The sequence below is a fragment of the Acanthochromis polyacanthus genome, chromosome 4 (assembly GCF_021347895.1).
Source record: "Acanthochromis polyacanthus isolate Apoly-LR-REF ecotype Palm Island chromosome 4, KAUST_Apoly_ChrSc, whole genome shotgun sequence".
Classification (NCBI taxonomy): Eukaryota; Metazoa; Chordata; class Actinopteri; family Pomacentridae; genus Acanthochromis; species Acanthochromis polyacanthus.
This window is the reverse complement of record NC_067116.1, coordinates 5946037-5968711: the sequence shown is the minus strand read 5'-3', so window position 1 is coordinate 5968711 and position 22675 is coordinate 5946037. Positions and strand designations below refer to the sequence as shown.

Genomic DNA, 22675 nt, shown 5'->3' with positions numbered 1-22675 from the left:
CATGGAGGCCATACAAACTACTGAATACCATTTTGAGTTGCTGCCAAGGAATTTCAGCAAGATGGACTAGCCTGCCACATCAGCTTTTCACTTTGATTTTGGGGTGTCTTGAATTTAGCCCTCCTGGGGGGTTGATAATTTTCATTCCCATCAAACAATGTGGCACTTTTCATTCCTAACACATTATCCAGTCCATATCAATGCTAATATCCAGTTTGTTTTTTCCCCGTATTGAAATATGATGTATTTTCAAAGTGTTCCTTTAATTTTTTGAGCAGTGCAGTACAATCAAAGGTGACGTACAACTCGCGAATATAAGCAAAGTCGTCTAATAGCGCTGCATGACGACGTATTCATCCGCTCCACTCGCCAATTAGTTCAATACAACCAGTTCCGACGTAACGACTAAACGCCATACGTTGTAAACTGAGGACCCACCTGTAACCAGTTCCGACGTAACGACAAAATGCTGTAGGTCGAGGACGTCGTAAACCGAGAACCCCCTGTACAGTTAAGTATTTGTCCTACATGACCAAATGTGCTCAACTCTCTTTCTATGGAGACACTGATATGGATCCTTCTGTTGATGTTTAATTGACTCAGTAAAAACTCCTACAAACAACTGGAAACAACAAACTAAACTTGAGCTCCTGTTATGTCTTGATGGAAAGAAAACTACATGGCATGCATATTTGATGATTCTCATTGATCTGTGTCTGTTTACATCAGGTAAACTTTAATTTTATATAAATTTCAGTCTGTCATAGATCTATAATAGTAGTGAAAAGTGAATCAGAAAAGTGTTTTGCTCTTTTGAATGTTTTTGGACCAATATTGCTGCTGAAATATGTAAAAGCGATTTGAAGAATCATCATTAGTGCATGTCTTTCCATTAATGCGAGATGAACTGGTACTTCTCAGTGGATGTGAAGGATGGACATGTAGAAAGACAGGGATAGGGATAGTTTTAAGTGAGAAATTTGGTAGTCCAGAAGTGGGTTTGTCCATGACACTGTCCGTTTCTTTAAACTTTTTAACCACCTTCTCCACCTTTGTTTGGATGACGTGCATTAAATTCATCTGCTTTCTTTCGATGTCCATCCTTCACGTCCACTGAGAAGAACTAGATGAATTTAGTTCACGTCATCCAAGGAGGATTCCACTTGGCTTTTCCACAGTGATGAAGGTGGTTAAAAAGTTTAACTCTTTAAGCTGCAGCCAATTCCAGCCATTTTCAGTACAAAAAAATCGCTAATATTCTATTTGTAAGTAAAAATATGACGAGAGATACAGGGAATATTGGACGCGCATCGCGAGGTGCATTTCCTTGAAAACGACCCATTTGTGGATTATATACCGACTTCAAGACATGTTTTGGACAAAATATGTTACTGGCTTGTTTCGTCTGGATGTCCAAGGTTGGATTATGGCCGTTTTTTTGTGGAATATTTTCATCTGTGTGTAATAATGAACCCGGAAATGCGAGTCGTGCTGTGTAACAAACCGCCGTGTATAGAGAACGGATGGATGGATATTCGTTGTTTGTCGGACAAATGTGTTTATATTGCCCGCTGTGGTAATCACATCTGAAAGTGGTTTATACCGGCGGATTCATGAGAATCTAAGCTTTCCATCGATGTGTAATGTTTCTATCATCAAGTTTGCAGCGTCGGTCAATTAAGCGAAATACTTTAGCGCATCTCAAAGTGTACCGCGGGCGGGACACTGAAGCGCACTGAAGTGCAAAGGCTTAAAGAAACGGGCAGTGTCATGGACAAACCCCATTCTGAATGACCAAATGTATCAGCTGAAACTAAAGGATTGGTCATGGCTAAAATTCATGGTCGTCTCAAAAAATCAATTCCCTAACCCTATCTTTCCATATGTCCATCCTTCACGTTCACTGAAAAGTACCAGTTCAACTCTTCCTTCTTTTGATAAAGCCATATTTAATCTGTGGAGGCAAAACAGTTTCCAATGTGTCCAAATGTTAGGCACACCCTGCAGTGAGACTGCCATCGTAACTTTTACAGAAAAGTGAGCAGGATGTTCATTTAGACATGAAGTTGAGATGTTCAGTCACCATCGGATTAACGGAAAGGTTTGAAAGTGTCTATATTTTGGAACCTCTCTATCATGCTCCGTTTTTTTTCCCCATTCTGTCTGCAGCTACTTCCATCTTTTTTCTAGTTTACAAACAAGTGCATCCCCCATTTAACCGTCACTCCTCTCCTCTTTCTCGGAGACATTCCACCTTAATATTTAATGTGACAACTCCACCTTTCCACCTTTATTCTAACCCGACAGGCCTACCCAGTGTTGGAGAAGCAGTTCCACAGGCCCTGTCCGTGGCTCCACAGCAGCCGGTTGAAGACCCGGTTAAAGAGCCGGTAGAGGTGGAGGCTGTCCACTTCCGGTTCCCTCCAGATCCGCTGCAGCGCCGAGCGAACGTTGGTGCGAACGATGTCCAACACCTGAGTCACAGAGAGAGCAAACAAAAAGAGTGTAACACAGTTTTAACTCGAGCATCCCATAATGAGGGAAATTAATGCCGCGCTGCGAAAGGTGACAGCTCTCCTAATTGATATGCGTGAGTTGGCATTTCTTCCAACTGTAATTTCTTTCTCTCTTTTTTCTTTGTCTTACCTTAAAATTAGCAATCACGGTGGCTAATACATGCACCGGGTAGCAGAGAGCAAGTTTGCATTTATGAATAAATACTGACAAACACGTGAAATATATGCACAAACACATCCTGAAAAAGCACTTTAATCAGACTTTACAAACATATAGTGGGCAGGTTTATCTCTGCACTCTGCATGAATGCACAGACATGGAACCTATGTCTGAAAGTATGTTTAGGATTTATTTTACTCTGGATCTGGTTCCGGATGTGGACTGGTTTCAGACCGTGGGCTTTGGACTTTTTGTTGGTATTCGTCCTGATTTTGTACAGGTTCTTAATTTTTTTAGGACTGGTTTCAGACTGTATTCTGACTGGTTCTGGACAGCGTTTTTGGACTGGTTCAGGTCTGAGTTTGGCCCTGGTTTCAGACCTTTTAAGAACTATTTTAGGACTGGTTTCAAACTGTCTTGGCCGGTCTTTTTTTAACCCCAAGAAAACCAAACCCACCATCAAGCATGGAGGTGGCAGCATAATGCTCTGGGGCTTTCTAGAAGTGCTTCTGGACTGGTTTCAGATTGTCTTGGGTGGGCTTTGGACTTTTTTGAGGAGTAGTTTAGGTTCGGTTTTGGTCCCAATTTTGTACAGGTTCTTGACTTTTTTTAGGACTGGTTTCAGACTGTAGTCTGACTGGTTCTGAAGAGCTTTTTGGACTGGTTTAGCTTTGGTTTTGGTCCTGGTTTTAGACCTTTAACCCTGTGATGCACACTGTGTGTCAGGAGATTTTCCATTGGATTTGGGTCACTTTTGACCCTTAACCAAAGGATTAAGAACTGGTTTCACACTGGTTTCACACTGTATTGGGTGGGCTTTCGACTTTTTTTTAGGCGTAGTTTAGGTTTGGTTTCAGGTTCTTGACAAGCATGGTGGTGGCAGTATCATGCTCTGGGGCTTTCTAGAAGTGCTGTTGGACTGGTTTCAGTCTTGGTTTCTTGGTTTTAGATGTTATTTGAAGTTGGTTTACTTTGGATCTGGTCCTGGCTTAGGACTGGTGTCAGATTGTCTTGGGCGGGTCTTGGACTTTTTAAAGGAGTAGTTTAGGTTTGGTTTTGGTCCTGATTTTGTTCAGGTTCTTGACTTTTTCAGGACTGGTTTCAGACTGTGTTCTGACTGGTTCTGAACAGTTTTTGGACTGGTTTAGGTTTGATTTTGGTCCTGGTTTTAGACCTTTTCAGGCCTAGTTGAGGACTGTCCTGACGGGTCTTTGTTTAACCCCAAAAACACCAAACCCACCATCAAGCAGGGTGGTCCCAGTATAATACTCTGGGGCTTTCTAGAAGTGTTTCTGGACTGCTTTCAGACTGTATGTCGGACTGGTTTTGGACTTTCTTGGGACTGGTTTATGCTTAGTTTCAGTTTCCAGAAATATATGCACCAATACATCCTGAAAAAGCACTTTAATCAGACTTTACAAACATATAGAGGGCAGATTTATCTCTGCACTGGGCCCTGCATGAATGCACAGACATGGAACGTATGTCTCATTTGTGTGCCGAGGTTCAGGCAGGACACAAAGTGTTGGGCCGACAGTGGAGAGTATGGGAGAGGACTAATTGCTGCACCAACGTCAGTCTTGGAGATAAGGTGTCAGAAGTTCCCGGGCGGTCTAAGGACACCTACACCAGACTTCCATCTTCCCTTCTTCCCATCCCTTCCCCACCTCGCTGCCTTCGCTTCCTCCCCTTCTCTTTCCACCCCGCTCACAGTGCAATGCTGTGGCTCTTCTGACTTTGATTCCTTGCTCCTCATTACTGAAGTGCCCGTCTGATTGTGTGTGTGCGACGCGAGGAGGGCCAGATTTCCCCGCAGCGATACGAGGCGAGCGGAATCGTGCGCACACACTCGGACGAGCTGATAGATGAGTAAACACACACAGATATGTTTTGGTATGGTAATCAGGTGGCAGAGCAGTGGGTGCTACGTTCCTGACCTCTGCCTGCTGCTCATTAGGCTGCTCCACTCCAAATAAAACATCAGCTCCCAGCACCACAGCCCACAACGCCACCGAGCACAGTGGTGCAGAAAGCGGCGGCTGAGAGATCACATCATTACTGACACGCCTACTGGATGCCATTTCACGTCTTGTCCCCTCTTCTGTTTTGTTTACATCCTATTTGGTGTCTCTGCCTCTCACTGTCTGACATGGTAATGATCTTCATGCTTGTCAGGTTTTTTTTTTCTTCCCCGGCTCTGAAGTTTGGTTTTGGGATTATTTTTGCGCTTTAAAAGTTGTTCAAAAAGCTTTCAAAGGAATAGGTGAGAGCGGTCACATTTTGTCATATTCACTGGTTCCAACAGCATTCATTGTGTACAGGCTGACAGTATAGACCGCTGGCAGCAGGGCAGAGGCAGGCAATTTATACAGGTGTCAAAAGATAAACGCTTCCCACTTTTAACACTTTCAGGATTAACATATAGAAAAATGAAGCATTATCTCTGACGACAGCGTCTGAGAACTTTGCTGCAATAATTTCGTGAAAGTTAATAAAGAGTTTGTATCTAAAACCAGTAGGTGGCCACATTTAACCCAGATTTTACCCTTTTTGGAGGAAGATTTTGAAATTTCTGTTCTCAAAACTCCTGTTTTTCTGTTGGTTTTGGAATCATGTCTGGTTGTGCCTCCAGGTTATGATCTTGTCCACTCACTAGTCAGTAACTCGAGGCCCTGAAGATGTCCCGGAGCAGCTCAGAAACTGAAAATTTCAAAGAGATATTCTGCTGAACCTTGGTAGCGAGCAAAGTCACGGAGCCAAACTGTCCTCTGGAGGGTCGGTCGGGGGTAAACCGGCTCAGGTATCTTTAAAGTTGGATTCCAATGTCTGACTCACCTTCCGCTGTTTGGTTGAGTCCAGCTTCACCAGCCAGTAGGAGGCCACCTTTGGTTTGTGATACTTCCAGTTGTCGAGAATCTGTGGAAGAAAAATACGAGTTAGAAAATAATCTTTGGGACTTACATTAACCTCTGTTGAAGTCAAATTATCACCAAGGAAATGAATAACAGGAACAGTCTGTGTGGAGTTTAGATGCTTTACTTGGGCCTTTGTGTTAGCGTACTGTTGCTCTAAAGCAGGGGTGTCCAACATGAGGCCCGTGGGCCAAAAGTGGTCCTCCAGAGGGTCCAGTCCGGCCCTCAAAGAGTAAAAATTCCAGAGAAGACATTAACTGCAGATTGTAAATTAGTAAAACTATAAATTTAAAATCATTTCTAGACCATGATGAGTTGTTTTGATCCTGAAGTAAAATACTAGATTGTTCATTGTTCCTTTGTAGTTTTTCCATTTTATTTTTGTAATATTTTGTGTTGTTTTTGTTTTTTGTCTTTTTTGTCTGACTTTTGTCGTTTGTCTTGTGTTTTTGTCGTTTTGAGTTTCCTTTTGTCTTGCTTGTGTTTTTGTCTTATTTTTTTCATCTTGTGCTTTGCTTTATTCATTGTTTTGTCGTTTTTGTCAATTTGCTTTTGTACCGCTTGTGTTCGTCAATTGTTTTGTTGTTTTGTTTCTTTTTTTGTCATTTTTTGTCTCGTTTTTGTCCATTTTTTTGTTGCTTTGTAACTTTTTTGTCAATTTGTTTTGAATTTTGTTTTGTGTTGTCTATTTTTGGCATTTTGTGTCTTTTTGTTGTTTTGTGTCTCATTTTTGTAATATTTTGTCTTGTTTTTGTTGTTTTTTGTCTTTTTTGTCTGACTTTTCTAGTTTGTCTCATGTTTTTGTCGTTTTGTTTCTCGCTTTTGTCGTTTTGTGTTTCTTTTTTGTCTCGTTGGTGTTTTTTTAAATTTTTGACATTTTTTGCGCTTTGATTTATTCATTGTTTTGTGGTTTTTGCCTCGCTTGTGTTGTCTATGTTTTGTCATTTTCTTTTTTGTCATTGTTTGTCATGTCTGGGTCATTTGTCTAATGTTTTGTCTCTTTTTTGTTTTGTTTCGTGTCATTTTGTGTCTCATTTTTTGTCATTTGTTTCTTGCTTTTGTCATTTTGTGTCTCATTCTTTAAATGTTTTGTCTTGTTTTTGTTGTTTTTTCGTCTTTTTTGTCTGAAGTTTGTCGTTTTGATCATGAGGTAAAATCCTCTCTGGCTCAGTTCCAGGTGACTAAATGTTTTTTCTTTGTAGACACTCTGTGATCTGGAAGTTGTAATGTGGAAATGATAAACTGAGGCTGACTGTTGATGAAATTGAATTTATTTTTCTTAATAAATTTTAGGTTGTTCATGATGTTTTGTAAAAAGATAATTCCTTCAATGTGAAAATGTTTGCACTAAAACAAAGGAATTTTGGAGTTATTATTTATTTATTATGCTGTGGTTTTACTGGTCACTGGAGATCAAATTGTGAAATGTGGAAATAAAATGAGTTTGACACCTCTGCCTTAATGGATGGATGTAGTATTAAAAACACCCTGAGAACATTTCAACAAAAAGAAAGAACACTTCACAGTTCTATTCTCGCTGTCATTTTGTTCCATTTGCTGTTCAATCCTCTGTCAAAACTCGGTGTAACTGCAGTATTCTTATGGGACAGACATTGTTCCTGCGCTGTTCAATCACTGCCAAAAACACCAATAATAAAAGGAAAGACACCTGCAGGTCTGGGATACCTGGTGAAACTTATTCTGTAGAGGTCCTCTGTTCTCATTATGCTGCTCTACGGCAACTTGTCACTGCCAAGCCAGAAAGAGACAACCTGGAGGACGGCTCGACTTTTAAACGGATTCTCTCAGTGTTTTAAAACCACAGGAACGTCTCAGAAGACAGAGAAAATATAACATATATATATATATATATATATATATATACTGCTAAATGTACAGTTTCTGGAGCTCATTATCAACACCTTCGTCCTGGCAAATGATTCAACACACCTGTGGAATCTGCAGCGTTACCGGTTCGCGGATCTGTTAATCTTATCGTATCGCTGCCTGTTATTGAAAAGTTCTGTGTTCGAACATGCGAGAAATATTACAGAGCTGCAACGCTACATTTCTGGACATGTTGTTGTCAAATCACAGCATTTAACCTTCACGTTGACGTGGCCACGATGTTTAGCAGAGAAAAACCTCTACGTGACCTTCTTTTCAACTTGAAATTTACCGACTTTTCTTGAAGCGACCCCAACATTACAAAAGACAGACAGTTTTTAGATTTCAGCGACCAGCAGGTCATAGAGCTGATTTTTTCAGAAATCCAGGAGGTAAAGCCGTAAAGCTAATGAGTCATTCCAGAACTGGAGGACATTATACGTACCATTCAACAAATTTTGAAGAATCCATGTATAAAATCCTAAAACATGCAGTAGTTGTGTAATGTTCTTGTCCTGAGACCAAATCTACAAAACTAGGAGAAACAAATGTTTTTAAAATACCAAATAAGTCTGGAGTTCCCCTTAAAATGTCCTTTTTCTCTGGTCCCACCTCTGATGACCAAACTGAAACTTTTTTCATTGATGTCTCTTGTAATTGTGGGAACATTTTTTTAATCAACATAATATTTTAAATAATTATCATACATGGAATGTGTCCCACATGTCAACACAACCTGTTGATGTTTTTGTCATTTTTTGTCTCGTTTCTGTCATTTTCTGTCTTCTTGTCATTTTCTATCTCGTTTTTATCGTTTTGTGTCTTGTTCTTGTCATTTTGTCTCGTTTCTGTTGTTTTGTGTCTTGTTTGTTTTGTGTCGTTTTTGTCATTTTGTCTCATTTTTGTTGCTTTATGTCTTACTTTTGTCGTTTTCTCTCTCGTTTTTGTCATTTTGTGCCTTGTTTTTGTCATCATGTGTCTTGTTTTTGTCTTTTGTGTCTCGTTTCTGTCATTTTCTGACTTGTTTTTATGCCTCATTCTTGTCATTCTGTGTCCCATTTTTGTCATTATGTATTTTTTTTTGCCTTTTGTCTTGTTTGTCATTTTGTGTCTTGGTTTTGTCGTTTTGTCTCATTTTATAATTTTTTGTCCCGTCTTTGTCATTATATTTTATTTTGTCGTTTGTCTTGTTTCTGTTATTTTGTGCCTATTTATTTATATTATTATACAAATTATATTGATTTTATTGGTCATATCTAAGTGTCTGATAGGTTTGATGACTGGTAAGATTCTCCGTTATGTGAATCTTCACATTTTTTCTGAGGGTTTAGTTTCAGGTTGGTGTAAAGCTAGAGGACAGTGGATGTGATGGAAACCCTGTGAGTGTCGGTGCACGCTGGTTTCCACGGAGCTCCCCGATGGGAACTCTGTTTGCGGGGATCTGGAGCTACGTGGAGGTGTGAGGTCCAGCAGGAGATGTGGACTGAATCAACACGGGAACAATAACGGCGCCTGTAGGTACACAGTCATGTTGGCAGTAGCAGCGAGAGCACGGGAATATCCAGCAGGACAACAAATACCCTGAGGATTCCTGACACACAACATGGAGTCCTAAAGAAGGAAAGATCACCACTTCTTCTGTTTATTTATTCCACTGTTATCCCTCAGGTGTGCTGCACGTAAATTTACTAATAAAAAGAACTCTTTTCTGGCCACATGGTTGGTTTACACGACACAGCCAGTAATAATGTTTTAACTCTCATGTGGTCTGAACATTCTGTACATAAAAATAGACTTAGGACTCTGAGCCTCTTAAATAAAGCAGCTTCACTGAATTTTCAACCCCTCTGTTTTACATGAAGAACCAACCTGTCACACTTTGTGAATATCTGTGGTTTCCCTCTTTAGGGGACAGAAAGACTGGATTTAATCAGTGGACACCACTAGTCACTCCACCAAGGAACAAGGCAGAGTTAGGTGATGATCAGCATACGTCTGTCTGTCTGTCTGTCTGTCTGTCTCTTAGCAACATCACTCAAAAACGGATTTGGATGAAATTTTCAGGAAAGATCAGAAATGACACAAGGACCAAGGATTTTGGCAGTGATGTGGTTTATAGTCTGGATTTGTTAAAGATTTCTGTATCATTGCAAGATAGCAGCATGGTGTCACTGTAACCATGACAACAAGTGAACACTACATCAGCTGATTGTGATCCTACTACAAATCCACCACTGAGGACCAAGAATGTTTATAAAACTGTAACTGTGAATAATTCCCACTTTTTAATGAAAATTTTAATAGTTTGAAGACATTTTAAAGTCATTTTGTACCCATTTTTTGTCATTTTTTAAACTCTTCTCAGCCATCCTAGACCATTAATTCATTTTGGACAAGTTCTGAACAGCTAAGGAGGATTTTTTTTAGCAAGTTCTGGAGTAATTTGAATAATTTCTAGCTATTTTGCACATATTCTGGGTCATTTTTAATACATTTTGATGACATACAGAGAACACACTTATTTTCTGCGGTCAAATTTGAGTCCTGTTGGATGTTTTTTTTTGTTGTTTTTAGTCATTTTTGGAACCCTTCTGAGCCATGCTAGATGTTTAACTCATTTAGGACAGATTGTGAACAGAACAAGAGGATTTTTTTGAGCGAGTTCTGGACGAATTTCTAATACTTTTGGACAAATGTGGAGATTTGTTAAAGATTTCTGTATCGTTGCCAGATAGCAGCATGACGTCACTGTAACCATGACAACAAGTGAACACGACATCAGCTGATTGTGATCCTACTACAAATCCACCACTGAGGACTTATCAGGACTTATCCATCAGAAATGATCCAAGGAACAACTGATTAAATTGTGGGGGTGTTTCTGAGTCCCATTAATTCCTGCCACCCGCTACATATTTAGGTCATGTGAGTCGGTATCCGTACATAATGTACACATGCAGAACACACACCTGTGCTCAGGTCATTGTGTTTGTGAGTACATCTATATTACATTCTATGTTGCTATGATTTCTGATCATCAATAACGAATAAACAAACAAAAAAATGCTGCATTTCTGACGATGCCATGTGGGGGAATGAGCAGCCTTGGAGGAGTACTGCTCTCTTTGAGGGCTTTTCTAGTTTAGATTTGGTCTCAGGACAAGAACATTTACACGACAGCTGCATGGTTTAGGATTTTATGCACGGATTGTTTGAAATTTGATATAAAATGTCCTCCAGTTTTGCAATGTTCCTGCCAGTTAACTGGTGCTATCACTTTTATTGTGCGCTGTGCCTGCAAAAATACAATAAACCACTGAAGAACAGCACTGAACCGGCACCAGAAAAAGTTTCTTTTTTCTTATTTTGTTCTCTGTTTGTATAAGAAGCTCCTGAACGAGGTGAGGAACTGTCTCCAGCAGCACATCGCCGAGCGTCTTGTTTTTTCTGCACGCTCATTTGTCACATTGTTTTTAACGCTCGCACAAATTACCCTCAATTAGCACACAACAAAACGCATTTGATACATTTCACCTTTCCACGGCTCAAAACAGACGGTTTGGAGTGAAAGATAAAAGAGGCAATTACTCAGATACAAACACATCATCAGTCCAATTAGACCTCAACTTCACAGAAAGCAAGAAAACGCCAGAGATTGTCTTCATGCCAACTGAACACTCGTCCTCTCCGGAGGCTCTGAGGCGACGGTACAGGTGCAGCCGTTTCCATGGCGGCGTCATTAGGCTTCGTTAGTGCTACAGGTGTGGCGCTAATTGTCTCTCGCAGCCCCGACACGCCCAGATGTTTCGAACGCACTCAAAGGTTTGGGTTTCTGGTGTTCTTGTGAGGACGCAGATATTCAAAGGTGGCTTTAAAATCAATCCCAACAATTAGGATTCAATCTAAAGGAATTTACATTCATTAGATCATTATTAGGAACGCCGACGTCGGATGGCTTTTTTGTATTTATGTAAGAAAAACTAATGACGGCGATAATTACATCTTGTAGCTGAAAGACTCCTCATGTTTAATTCAATTAATGAAAAGTTTGAAGGAGTACGAAGCTAAAACTCAGATAAAAGCTGCTAAAAACAACTCCAGTGTCATCGCACCAGAACTTTAATACAGCTCATAATAATAATAATAATAATAACAATAATTAGACAGAATAAAGCATTTTCTTTCTAATATAAACACTTAGTATTCTCTATAAATTCAGAGTTTTATTGAAGTTAATAATTAAAAATTAACTCACACAGGACCTCAAATACAAACACCTTGTCCGCAAAACTGTTTAAAAATTTATAATATTTTTCCTTTAAATAACTAATATTTTTCCAAAATTATAACTGATCATAGAAAAAAAATCATATATTTTAAGGATTTAAATGCTTTCAAAATGTCCTCATTTAATATTATTTTTGTACAGTGTCAGAAATGTTTGGACACAAATGCATTGGTCAAAAAAACTTGCAAAAAATGTGATAAATTCATAATATTTTCCACTTTAAATTACTATTTTTGCCACCAACATTAACCCTGATCATTACTTCCAAATATTTATTCTTTTTCAGGATTTAAATATTTTGAAAACGTCCTCATTAAATATTATTTTTGTACAGTGTCTAGTCTAGTGTATAGTGCTCGTCAAAAAATCTCAAAAACATGTTATAAATTAATACTCTTTTCCACTTCAAGTTAATAATCTTTGCCACCAACATTAGTCCTGATCGTAACTTACAAATATTTATTTTTTTCAAGATTTAATCTGTCAGATGCCAGTTGGTTTACATGGTAAAATATAATAAATACTCACAATTCTCTATAAATTAAGAGTTTTACTGTAGCGAATAATAAACAATTTAAAAAATGTAATTCAATTTCAAATCACAATTTTTTAACAAAATTCTAACTGATCATAACTACAACATATTTATATATTTTCTGGATTTAAATGCTTTTAAAAATGTCCTCATTTAATATTACTTTTGTGCAGTGCTAGTCAAAAAAACTTCCAAAACATGTTATAAATGAATACTATTTTCCACTTTAAGTTGCTAATTTTTTAATCAAAATTCTAATTGATCATAACTAAAAAATATTCACATATTTGCAGGATTTAAAAGCTTTGAAAATGTCTCCATTTTTGTACAGTATCAGAATTTTTTAGACAAAATGTGTCAGTCAAAAACACTTCTAAAACATGTTATAAATTCGTCCACTTAACCAAAATTATTAGATCCTCCAGAAAAACGTGATTATGAATTCCTGCATTAATCACCAAAATGCCGCTGATTATGCGGGGGGTCAATTATTTCCCTAAAGGCCGCACAATCCCCACAAAACAGCGCATAATTCCTGCAAGAATCTCACATTTCCACGAAAAAAAGAGAAATATGCGGGTCCCGCTTGATTTCACAATTTCCGCATAAAATGAGAAAACTATAACCGATATAAATGGAGTTGTGAGTTTTTATGTGACGACCGGCCTGACGTCATCAGTTTGCGCATTCACACACACACTAGAAGCACGAGCTGATGCGGAGCACGGCGGCGCTCAGAGACAAAAAACAAGAATGGCGAATGCTCAAAGATCACATTTACCTACGAATATTTCAGCCAGAGACCGGGCAAAACAGTACCCAGATTTACTGCACGAAAGTGAGGGGAAACTTTTTTGCACCCCGTGCAACATCGTTCTGGAGCACCGAAGAAAATCAACCGTGTTGCAGCACTTCTCCACGACTTCTCCAAGGAGTGTGCTGCGTGAATGCGCTGTGTGGGTGTGTGTGTGTGTGTGTGTGTGTGAGTGAAGGAGCGCACCGGGGTGTGTATGCGTGTGTGTGGTTAAACCCCAATTACAATTTCTTTAAAAAATGGATAGGAAAGTGTTTTAACCTCAGTAAGGGATGTGTGTGTCCTAGTAACAGGATGTAGGAGAAGAATCACCTTTTTTCCCAATTCTTACATATTTTGCATCTTTTTGCATATTTCACAACTATTCGCATACTTTGCAACTTTCTGCAATTTCCCCGCATAAAATGGCATAAAAACCCTGCATATTTATTCGCATAATCAAGGATTTTAGCCCGCGGAATCACGGATTTTAGCCCGCGGAATCACGGATTTTAGCCGGCGGAATCAAGGATTTTAGCCCGCGGAATCAAGGATTTTAGCCCGCGGAATCAAGGATTTTAGCCCGCGGAATCACGGATTTTAGCCGGCGGAATCAAGGATTTTAGCCCGCGGAATCAAGGATTTTAGCCCGCGAAATCAAGGATTTTAGCCCGCGGAATCAAGGATTTTAGCCCGCGGAATCAAGGATTTTAGCCCGCGGAATCACGGATTTTAGCCCGCGGAATCAAGGATTTTAGCCCGCGGAATCAAGGATTTTAGCCCGCAGAATCAAGGATTTTAGCCCGCGGAATCACGGATTTTAGCCGGCGGAATCAAGGATTTTAGCCCGCGGAATCAAGGATTTTAGCCGGCGGAATCAAGGATTTTAGCCCGCGGAATCAAGGATTTTAGCCCGCAGAATCAAGGATTTTAGCCCGCGGAATCACGGATTTTAGCCCGCGGAATCAAGGATTTTAGCCCGCGGAATCAAGGATTTTAGCCCGCAGAATCAAGGATTTTAGCCCGCAGAATCAAGGATTTTAGCCTGCGTTTTTCTGGAGGTCTAAATTATAACTGCATGATGCACTCTTCTCTTTAAAGAAAAACAAATATATATTTTCCAAATTGCAGAGTGCAGCTCTTCTGATTATCACAGTCTGTTTATATTTTGCACCAATATCTGATTGTGATTTTATTTTTTGCGGTATCAGAGACGTGTTCCTGAGCCGTCAATGCAAACTGCAGGAGAGGAGCTGCAGTGTTTTCTACTTTGGACAGACCGTGAGGAACATATGGAGCGTCTCTGTGAGGTCAGGAACTCTGAACCTTCCAGGCTGAAGCCTACAGAGCAACCGAGCCTATACTGTCCATCTGACTGCAGCAGCGACGCTTTCACTGAGGAAGGACCTCACACTCTGACCCCACTGTGACTTTGTGAAACAGCAGAAGAAACTCCGCCGTACTTCTCTGAGTGTACAGAACATTTTGGCTCTTTTATTTGTCATTATTTATCAGAGCAGAGACGCTGCTGTCCTTCCGGCTCTGTAGGATCTGAGCTGCACTGTGAAAATACTGAGGAAATACAGAGAAAATACTGGAAAAAAAACCTGAGGAAATGCTTTAAAAATACTGAGAAAATACTGACAAACACTGAAAAAATACTGAGAGTATGCTGGGACAAAAACTGAGAAAATACAGAAAAAATACTGAAAAAAATTGAGAAAACACTGGAAAAATATAGAGAACAGACTGAGAAAACATAGAGAAAATATTGAAAAAAACAGAGAAAATACTGGGAAAAATACAGAAAAAATACTGAGAAAATACAGAAAAAACCTGACTAAATACTTTAAAAATACTGACAAACAGAGAAAAAAAGAAAGAAAAATTACTGAAAAGCTCTGAAAAAATACCAAAAGAAATACAGAAAAAATACTGAGAAAAGATTGAAAAAATACAGAGAAATACAGAAAACCATACTGAGAAAATACTGAAAACACACTGAAAAAATCTGATGAAAATACTGAGAAAACACTGAGAAAACATTGAAAAAATACTGAGAAAACACGGGGAAAAAATCTGAGGAAATATTTTAAAAATATTGTGAAAATACTGAAAAAATGAAGAGAAAATACTGAAAAACTCAGAAAAAAATACAGAGAAAATACAGAAAACAATACTGAGAAAATACTGAAAAGAAAACACTGAAAAAATCCAAAGAAAATAATGAGAAAATACTCAGATATAAAACTGAGAAAATACTGAGAAAACATTGAAAAAAACCTGAGGAAATATTTTAAAAATATTGAGAAAATACTGAAAAAATACAGGAAACATACAGAGAAAATACTGGGGGAAAAAAACTAAGAAAACACTGAAAAAATGGGGCTGAGACGGCTGCTTGTGAGGATGGCAGTATTGGAGGTCAGAATGGGTGTAAACTAGACGGCTGAACACTTTTACTTTCACTTTTATGAAGCCGATGTGTCTCTTATGGTGTGAATTCAAGGTGAAACCTCGCCAGAGAGGCTTTTCTTCTTTTCTTTTTACCTTGACAAAACATTCACAATAGCTTTTTCTATTCTCCTCTATAAATTTACACAAAATAGATAAAAACATGTCGGAGCGCTGCGACAATAAAACACACTTGTGGTTGCTATGTCGCTTTATAGAACAGCAGCCATTATTCAACACTACTGTGTGTCTGGAATTAGCACGACTTGCATCCATTAGCTGTGAGCTTTTTAGAAACTCGAACAGTTTGAGGCGTAGATGTGAAAACATGCAGACCGAATGCCAGGAGGCTGATAAATGGGAGGGAGCAGGAGGGAACAGAGCGGGCTGGTGGACAGGTTGTCGCTGGGGTCGTGTGAAACACAATGGAACAGATCCAGGGAGGAGGAGGCTATTGTGGAGGGAGGCCAGGAGGTCAGGTCCAGTTAGGCTGCAGAGTGACGCATCTGGTCGCCTCTGGGAATACAGTCTGCTCACTCCTGCTTTATGTTCCTGTCTTTCCTTATTACACACTGAAATAAACCTTTTAATAGAAGAGCTATAGAAGCTGATGCACACACTTTTAAAACAATAGACTTACATCTTTATCATGTGCTGAAATGATTCCTCCAGTTATTCAAATACTGAAATTCTTCAAGGCAAAATTCTCTGAATGGAGGCTTCGTTTAATCTTCTACATACCAGACCCAGTAGACTTCATCCTAGACGGACCCGGACCTACAATACCGCTGCTTTTCTTTCAAAATAAAGACATTTCTGACCCCAGTGTCATTTAAAGATACTCTAAATTAGTTAAAGCTGCTCAAAAATTAGTTAAAGTTGCTCAATATTGTTAAAAACTGCTCTATATTAGTTAAGATTGCTCTATATTATTTAAAATTGCTGTAAAATGTACTAAAGTTGCTAAAAATGAGTTAAAGTTGCTCTATATAATTTCAAATTGCTCTATATTAGTTAAAGTTGCTCAAAATTAATTAAAATTGCTTGAGAGTCAATCAGAAGGAGCTGTAAAAACAGAACAGTTTTCTCTGCTTTAAACTGTGTCCCGGTAGCAGTGGAGCTAACAGGCAGCAACAGATCAATGCTACTGATAGACCAGTGATGATTTTAGGTGGTTTGATGGTTCTCCACTCTGAGGAAACGTCACGGTTTATACTGGAGGTTGTTTCTCTTCTTTTGTACCAACTAAGTAAAAAGTCTTCCACGCTGAACATCAGAAACATCACACATTTTTAAACCATTCATCCTCTCACCCTCCTCATCCAGTACTGTACTGTACTCATAATTATACTGTATATGTACTATATTATAATGTATTATACTGTATATGTACTATATTATAATGTATTATACTGTATATGTACTATATTATAATGTGTATTATACTGTATATGTACTATATTATAATGTATTATACTGTATATGTACTATACTATAATGTGTATTATACTGTATATGTACTATACTATAATGTGCATTATATATATAATATATATATATATATATATTATATGTACTATACTATATTGCGTACTGTACTCTAAATGTAGAACCGTCTCCACCCACCTCATCCAGCACCGCCTCGGCCTCCTCCTCGGTTTTTCCTGGGAATCGGATCCTCATGGCGGTGAGGACGGCCAGAGTCTGACGGACCAGCTCAGCCTCCTGCTCTTTACTCCGCAGGTTGATCAGCGGCTCTCCCTGCACACGCACACACAAGTAAATTAATATTATGAATAATTAATATTTGATCCAAATATTTACACGTGTATCAGAAGATAAACACAGTTCAACACATACAGCATTACATTAACCCTAAGGCATCAGTTTTTTAAAAAATTAAGACAAAAGTGTCCAAAACACTTGCATAGAATGTGAAATATTCTCCTTTCACTGAGGAATTTTGTCCTGATCATAAATACTAAATATTCATTTTTTTTTAAATTAAACCTTTTAAATACCAGTTTGTTTACATGTTGTTAAATGAGAAAAAATACACAAAAAATGACTGTTTTCCAAAATATAAGCATTAAGTTTGTATTATTTTCAATGTCTAGAACGTCTTCATAAAAATAAAATAAAGATTTTATATATCCATATTATTTTCCACTTTCAGTTACTAATTTAACCAACATTGTCCTCATCATAAACTGACTGATAATATTTATTCATTTTCAGGATTTAAATCCTGTAAATGCCAGCTTTGTTGAAAAAAAAATAAAAATCTGTTATTTTTTCTAAACATTTGTGGTAAATGGAATTAGTTTTATTCTCATAAACTGGGATGTGTCAGTTATTAGCACAAGAACATTGGTTTTGATGCAGAATTATTCTTTATGGATTGTTAAATAAATTTCAGGACCTTAAAGACCCGTCCTCCTACACAAAAACTTAGGTGGGACGGGTCTTATTTAGTGTCCACACTGATTCTCATTTAGTTTTCTTTCTTTTAAAGGACAAATTGTCGATGTCAGAAACACTGCTGTAAAAAATACATATTAACAGAATATAATATGATATTTACAGTGGTATTTTCTCTGATTCTATGGAGGCGCTGTACAAACCAGTATAAATGTGCACTCACACGTAGATGCGCGTTTACATTTGCGTGTGAACATGTTCAGAGGCTGTAGGCTGTTTCTACTGTACAAAGTGTATTAGCTATCGTCATATATATTCATCAGGGACGCCATAAACCTCACAGGTTTACGGCAGTTTCTCCATAAGTGCTGATTAATTCACAACCCTACCAGCTGTTCTAGTCACAGATCATTATTCCTTTACATCGCATTAGCAGCACACATACATTTAATCCATTTAAAATCCAGTGTTATTTATGCTACAGGCTGCAGTGCATTTTATCTCCACATACGTGTGTGATTCCAGCAGAATCGAAAAAACATGCCAGAAAAAAGGGATTCTGTGCACTCTGTGACCTTCTTTTATTCTGTTTTCAACGCTTTTCAACACTTCTGCTCCGTTTTAGCCCATCCAGAGGTGAGCAGAGAATGGAGGAGGCAGGCGGAAAGCAGCAGATGGCCACAGAATGGAGGTTATTGTTGTAAAGTACAGTACCAACGGCTCAGCGGGTCCAGGTACAGTAAGACGGAAAAATCTGCATTTTTATCAGGTTTAATCCCTAAAAATGTTAATTATTAAGGCCAAATGACACCACAAATAAAACTACAGGATCCAAACCCCAATATTTAAACTGTCTAGGTTAGTTTATAACATCTACCTTCAAGTTTGTTTGTTTTTTAAGTCATTTGATGTCATTCAAGTGGGCTTAATTGTAGGGTCTGAGACTTTACATGTAATATAAATCAAGTTACATTTTACATCATTTTTGTGGAGTTTTAATCCCTAAAATAAGTAAAATCACACCATAAGTACCACTACAGGATCTAAACCTGAATATTTGAACATTTTAGGTTAATTTATAGGGATCACATTCACCTTTTTTTGTCATTTTTAAAACTTTAAAACCACTTGCCATCTTTAAAATGTGCTATAGAATAAGTGCTACAGAAAGTCTAGAATCATGTAAATGTTTGAATCGCAGTATAGAGAAAGGTTTAATGCCACTATGAGGAGGGGATGTCTGAGACTCTGTAGGGTCTCAGACATTACATGTAAGTCCACCTTCACCTTTATTTTGCTATTTAAAAAAAATAAAGCCGTTTGCCTCAACAGCCGTCTTTTAAATGTGCTTAATTAAAAACACTGTACGGTGTATGTAATATAGGTCAAGAAAAGTTGGATTTTATATCATTTTTGTGGGGTTTTAACCCCTGAAATGTAAATTATTAAGGTTAAATCACACCAGAAGCCACACTAAACTGTCTAAACCCCAATATTTAAACATTTTAGGTTAATTTATAACATCTACCTTCACCTTTTTTTTTGCTTTTTTAAAACATTAAAGCAGTTGGTGACACTACAGACGGTTATTGTTGTGGGCTACTGTACTGATGGATCTGTTAAAGAGATTACTGGGGTGCAGTAAGACAGAAAAAAATCAAAGATAAAGTACATGTTTAATCTTTTTCATCACTAGGAGGACATCTGTAAGTGTGTCTGCTGACGTGTTGCTGAGTTTTCTACCATGTTGGCGTGGATGGTCCCCAGGCTGTTGCTGTGAGGCACGCGGTGGGCGGAGCCACTGCGGTTCAGCGAATGGGAGCGCAGCGTGGCGGAGCTGGGCCTGGCGAGGGGCGTGGCCATGGGGACGGCGGGCGACGGCCTGACTGGCAGCGTTCGCACCTCGATCAGGGAGGCAATGGAGCGCGGGCAGGAGATGGAGCGCCTGATTGGCCCAGAGAGCGTCGGCGAGGCGGTGGGGGCGGCGCCGGATTTGAGCGACTTGATTGGAGGTTTCAAGTGCATGCGACCTGCGGAGGAAACACAGGAGATGGACAGGGGAGTGGAGGCAACACTGACTCACTGTCACACTTCAATTTCTTTTCCTTTCCCTGAGCCCGTCTCGGCGCCCCCGTCACTGTCAAGCTGTCGTCTCTGCTTTCCATCCGTCGGCGGGTGGGTTTGGAGATGAAGTGCGGCATTAAAGCTCCCACAGCCGCCGTGCTCTGGTTGGCCAGGCCCAGCGGTCCGGCGTGCACGTTAATAACGGCCACAGCGTGTGCAATTAAAACCAGAAACCAAGCACACTGCAAAAACTCCACATCTTACCAAGTCTGTGTTATTTTCAGTCAAAATGTATCATCACATTGATTTAAGATAAATTCACTTAACGTTTTAAGACAACGCATCTTAAACATCTCGTTAAGTCAAACAATCTTGGAATTATCTGGTTTTGAGTTGAATTTACAAGAAAACTCATAACAAGTTTAACCCTGGTGTCGTCCTGCGGGTCAGATTAACCCGTTTTAAACTTTGAAAATCTGGGAATAAATATATTCTTACAGTTAAATCTCTGATGTCCACATTTCCAACATTTTTGGGAAATTTTCAAACATTTTTTGGTGGAAAAAATAAATGTTGAAAAAATGTTTCTTTAAGAACATTCAGAAAAAAATCAACCAAAATCCAGTGAAATTCACTGGATTTTGGTTGATTTTTTTCTGAATGTTCTGAAAGAAAATATTAGAAGTTTTACTGATATATATGTGACCACTTTAGATATTTTTTTGTTTTTTGGAAGATTTTCTCATTTTTTGAAAATATATAGAACAATTGCAAAATTAGTTTTTAAAAAAAATCATTTTATAAAAATATTTTTCCATGTTATCCTTATTTACAGGCACCACAAATAATGTTTCCTTGTCTGAAAAAATATCCAAAAAATCGGCAAAAAGATTCCCCAAATTTATGAAAATTTGCAAAACCTTCAGGAAGAAAATTCCAATGATTCCTTAAAAGTTTCCCTTAAAAGCTATATTTTTAAATAATCCCCCAAATTTGGCAAAAAAAATTCTTGTAAATATTCTCTAAAAATGAGTAGAAATTTTCCAAAAAAAATCCTACAAATATCTAAAGTGATCACATATATATCAGTACAACTTCTAATATTTTCTTTAACAGCATTCACATAAAAATCAACCAAAATCCAGCAAATTTTGGTTGATTTTTTTGTAAATGTTCTTACAGAAAAATTTTTAACATCAATATTTTCCACCAAAAAATGTTCAAAGATTTCCCAAAAATGTTTAAAATATGAACATCAGAAGTTTCACTGTGAAAATATATATTTTTTCCACGTTTTTAAACTTTAAAGCGAGTCAATCTGACCTGCAGGACGACACGAGGGTTAAATTTATTTTGAGTTTTCTTGTAAATTCAGCTCAAAACAAGATAATTTCAAGATTGTTTGCCTTAACAAGATATTTAAGATGCGTTGTCTTAAAACAAGTCCCTCCATCTGCTGAAATGTCACTTCTTAAGTGAGTTTCTCTTAAATCAGGTGGGATGAGACATTCTGACTAAAAATAAGACAAACAGACTTGGTAAGATTTAGAGTTTTTGCAGTGCAGTCGTCCTGTCTGGTTCGGGGATGGATTAAAGAGCAGCTCAGAAACACACAAACACACATTAGACGTAGAAAACCCACACTGACACTCTCTATCACCCTTGAAACTCCTCCAGCTCGTGCACCAGCCAGTGTATTAGTATTTTCTTGGTGTGTGTGTGGCGGCTGAACCTTCTGAGGTTGCCAAATGACAGCATTATGGGGCTTAGCGGTAGCAGCCCTTTGGTGGCTTGGTATGGAGTAGGGCTTGGCAAGGTTGCCGTCTCTCTGCACACTATGTCCAAAAGTCTTCTTTTTTTTTGCTTTTTTTTTAGAAGCTTTGTCCCTTATTTTGCAACAAAAACTCGAATGAGCTCATGCGAGTGTCCTCTCTGCTGAGGAGCAACACAATGCGAAGCGGAGAATTTTTCCTTTTCTGTCCAAGGTCGGCTATGAAAGCTGCTCTCTGCCTCACTTCTGAGAGCTGAAAGTGAGTCGATATATGCGACTAATGCGAATTTGAGGCAATGCTTGAGACTTATCGTGCCGGCTATAAAACAGAATATTTAAGCAAGGTGTTTTCAAGGTACACAACAAAAAAGGGCTCTTTTTTTCTCCCCGTTTCATTCAAATTCCTCCATCTCTTTATCCAGCTTCACCTTTTATTCACTGGAAGTTCAGGACGCTTTTCTTTCCGCCGAGTGCTTTTCAGTTCGGTACTTTTCTGTATGTGTGGGTCCACTTTTACTCAAGAACTCGGCACAAAGATCCTCGTCTCACAGGATGTGGACGTTCTGTTTACACTTCAATTAAAATTCAAGGATCTGGCGCGAGCTTCACACCGAGCAGATAGATGCTCTGAAAGTTTAACCACGGAAAAGTGAGTTTTGTCTTTAAATTGCACGAATAATTTCCACCAAATCACTTGTTTATTCTCAGCTGTGATCAATCAAATAACTCGAGTTAGTTTGGTTAATGTCCATAATTAAAAAACACTATAGGGTCTCAGTCTTTACATGGATTTTATATCATTTTTGTTGGGTTTTAATCCCTAAAATGTAAATTATTAATGTTGAATCACACCATAAGTACCACTATAGGGTGT

The 22675-nt window shown here is 38.5% G+C and overlaps 1 protein-coding gene and 1 long non-coding RNA gene across 6 annotated transcripts in view; one reads left to right on the top strand and one right to left on the bottom strand.

Annotated features, from left to right (window-relative positions):
* Positions 1-22675, bottom strand: part of ttll7 (tubulin tyrosine ligase-like family, member 7) — a 163387-nt gene that overhangs the window by 20835 nt on the left and 119877 nt on the right. For all 5 annotated transcript variants that reach the window (XM_051947402.1, XM_051947401.1, XM_051947406.1 and 2 more), the window contains exons 16-19: positions 19710-19996; positions 17172-17306; positions 5512-5592; positions 2314-2474 (exon numbers count right to left, since the gene is read on the bottom strand). In XM_051947402.1, coding sequence (XP_051803362.1) covers positions 2314-2474; positions 5512-5592; positions 17172-17306; positions 19710-19996 — 664 coding nt within the window. The remainder of the gene's footprint in view (positions 1-2313; positions 2475-5511; positions 5593-17171; positions 17307-19709; positions 19997-22675) is intronic.
* Positions 17209-19772, top strand: LOC127533700 (uncharacterized). Its single transcript, XR_007941455.1, has 3 exons — positions 17209-17324; positions 18592-18700; positions 19663-19772. It is a non-coding gene; the product is annotated as an uncharacterized LOC127533700 (long non-coding RNA).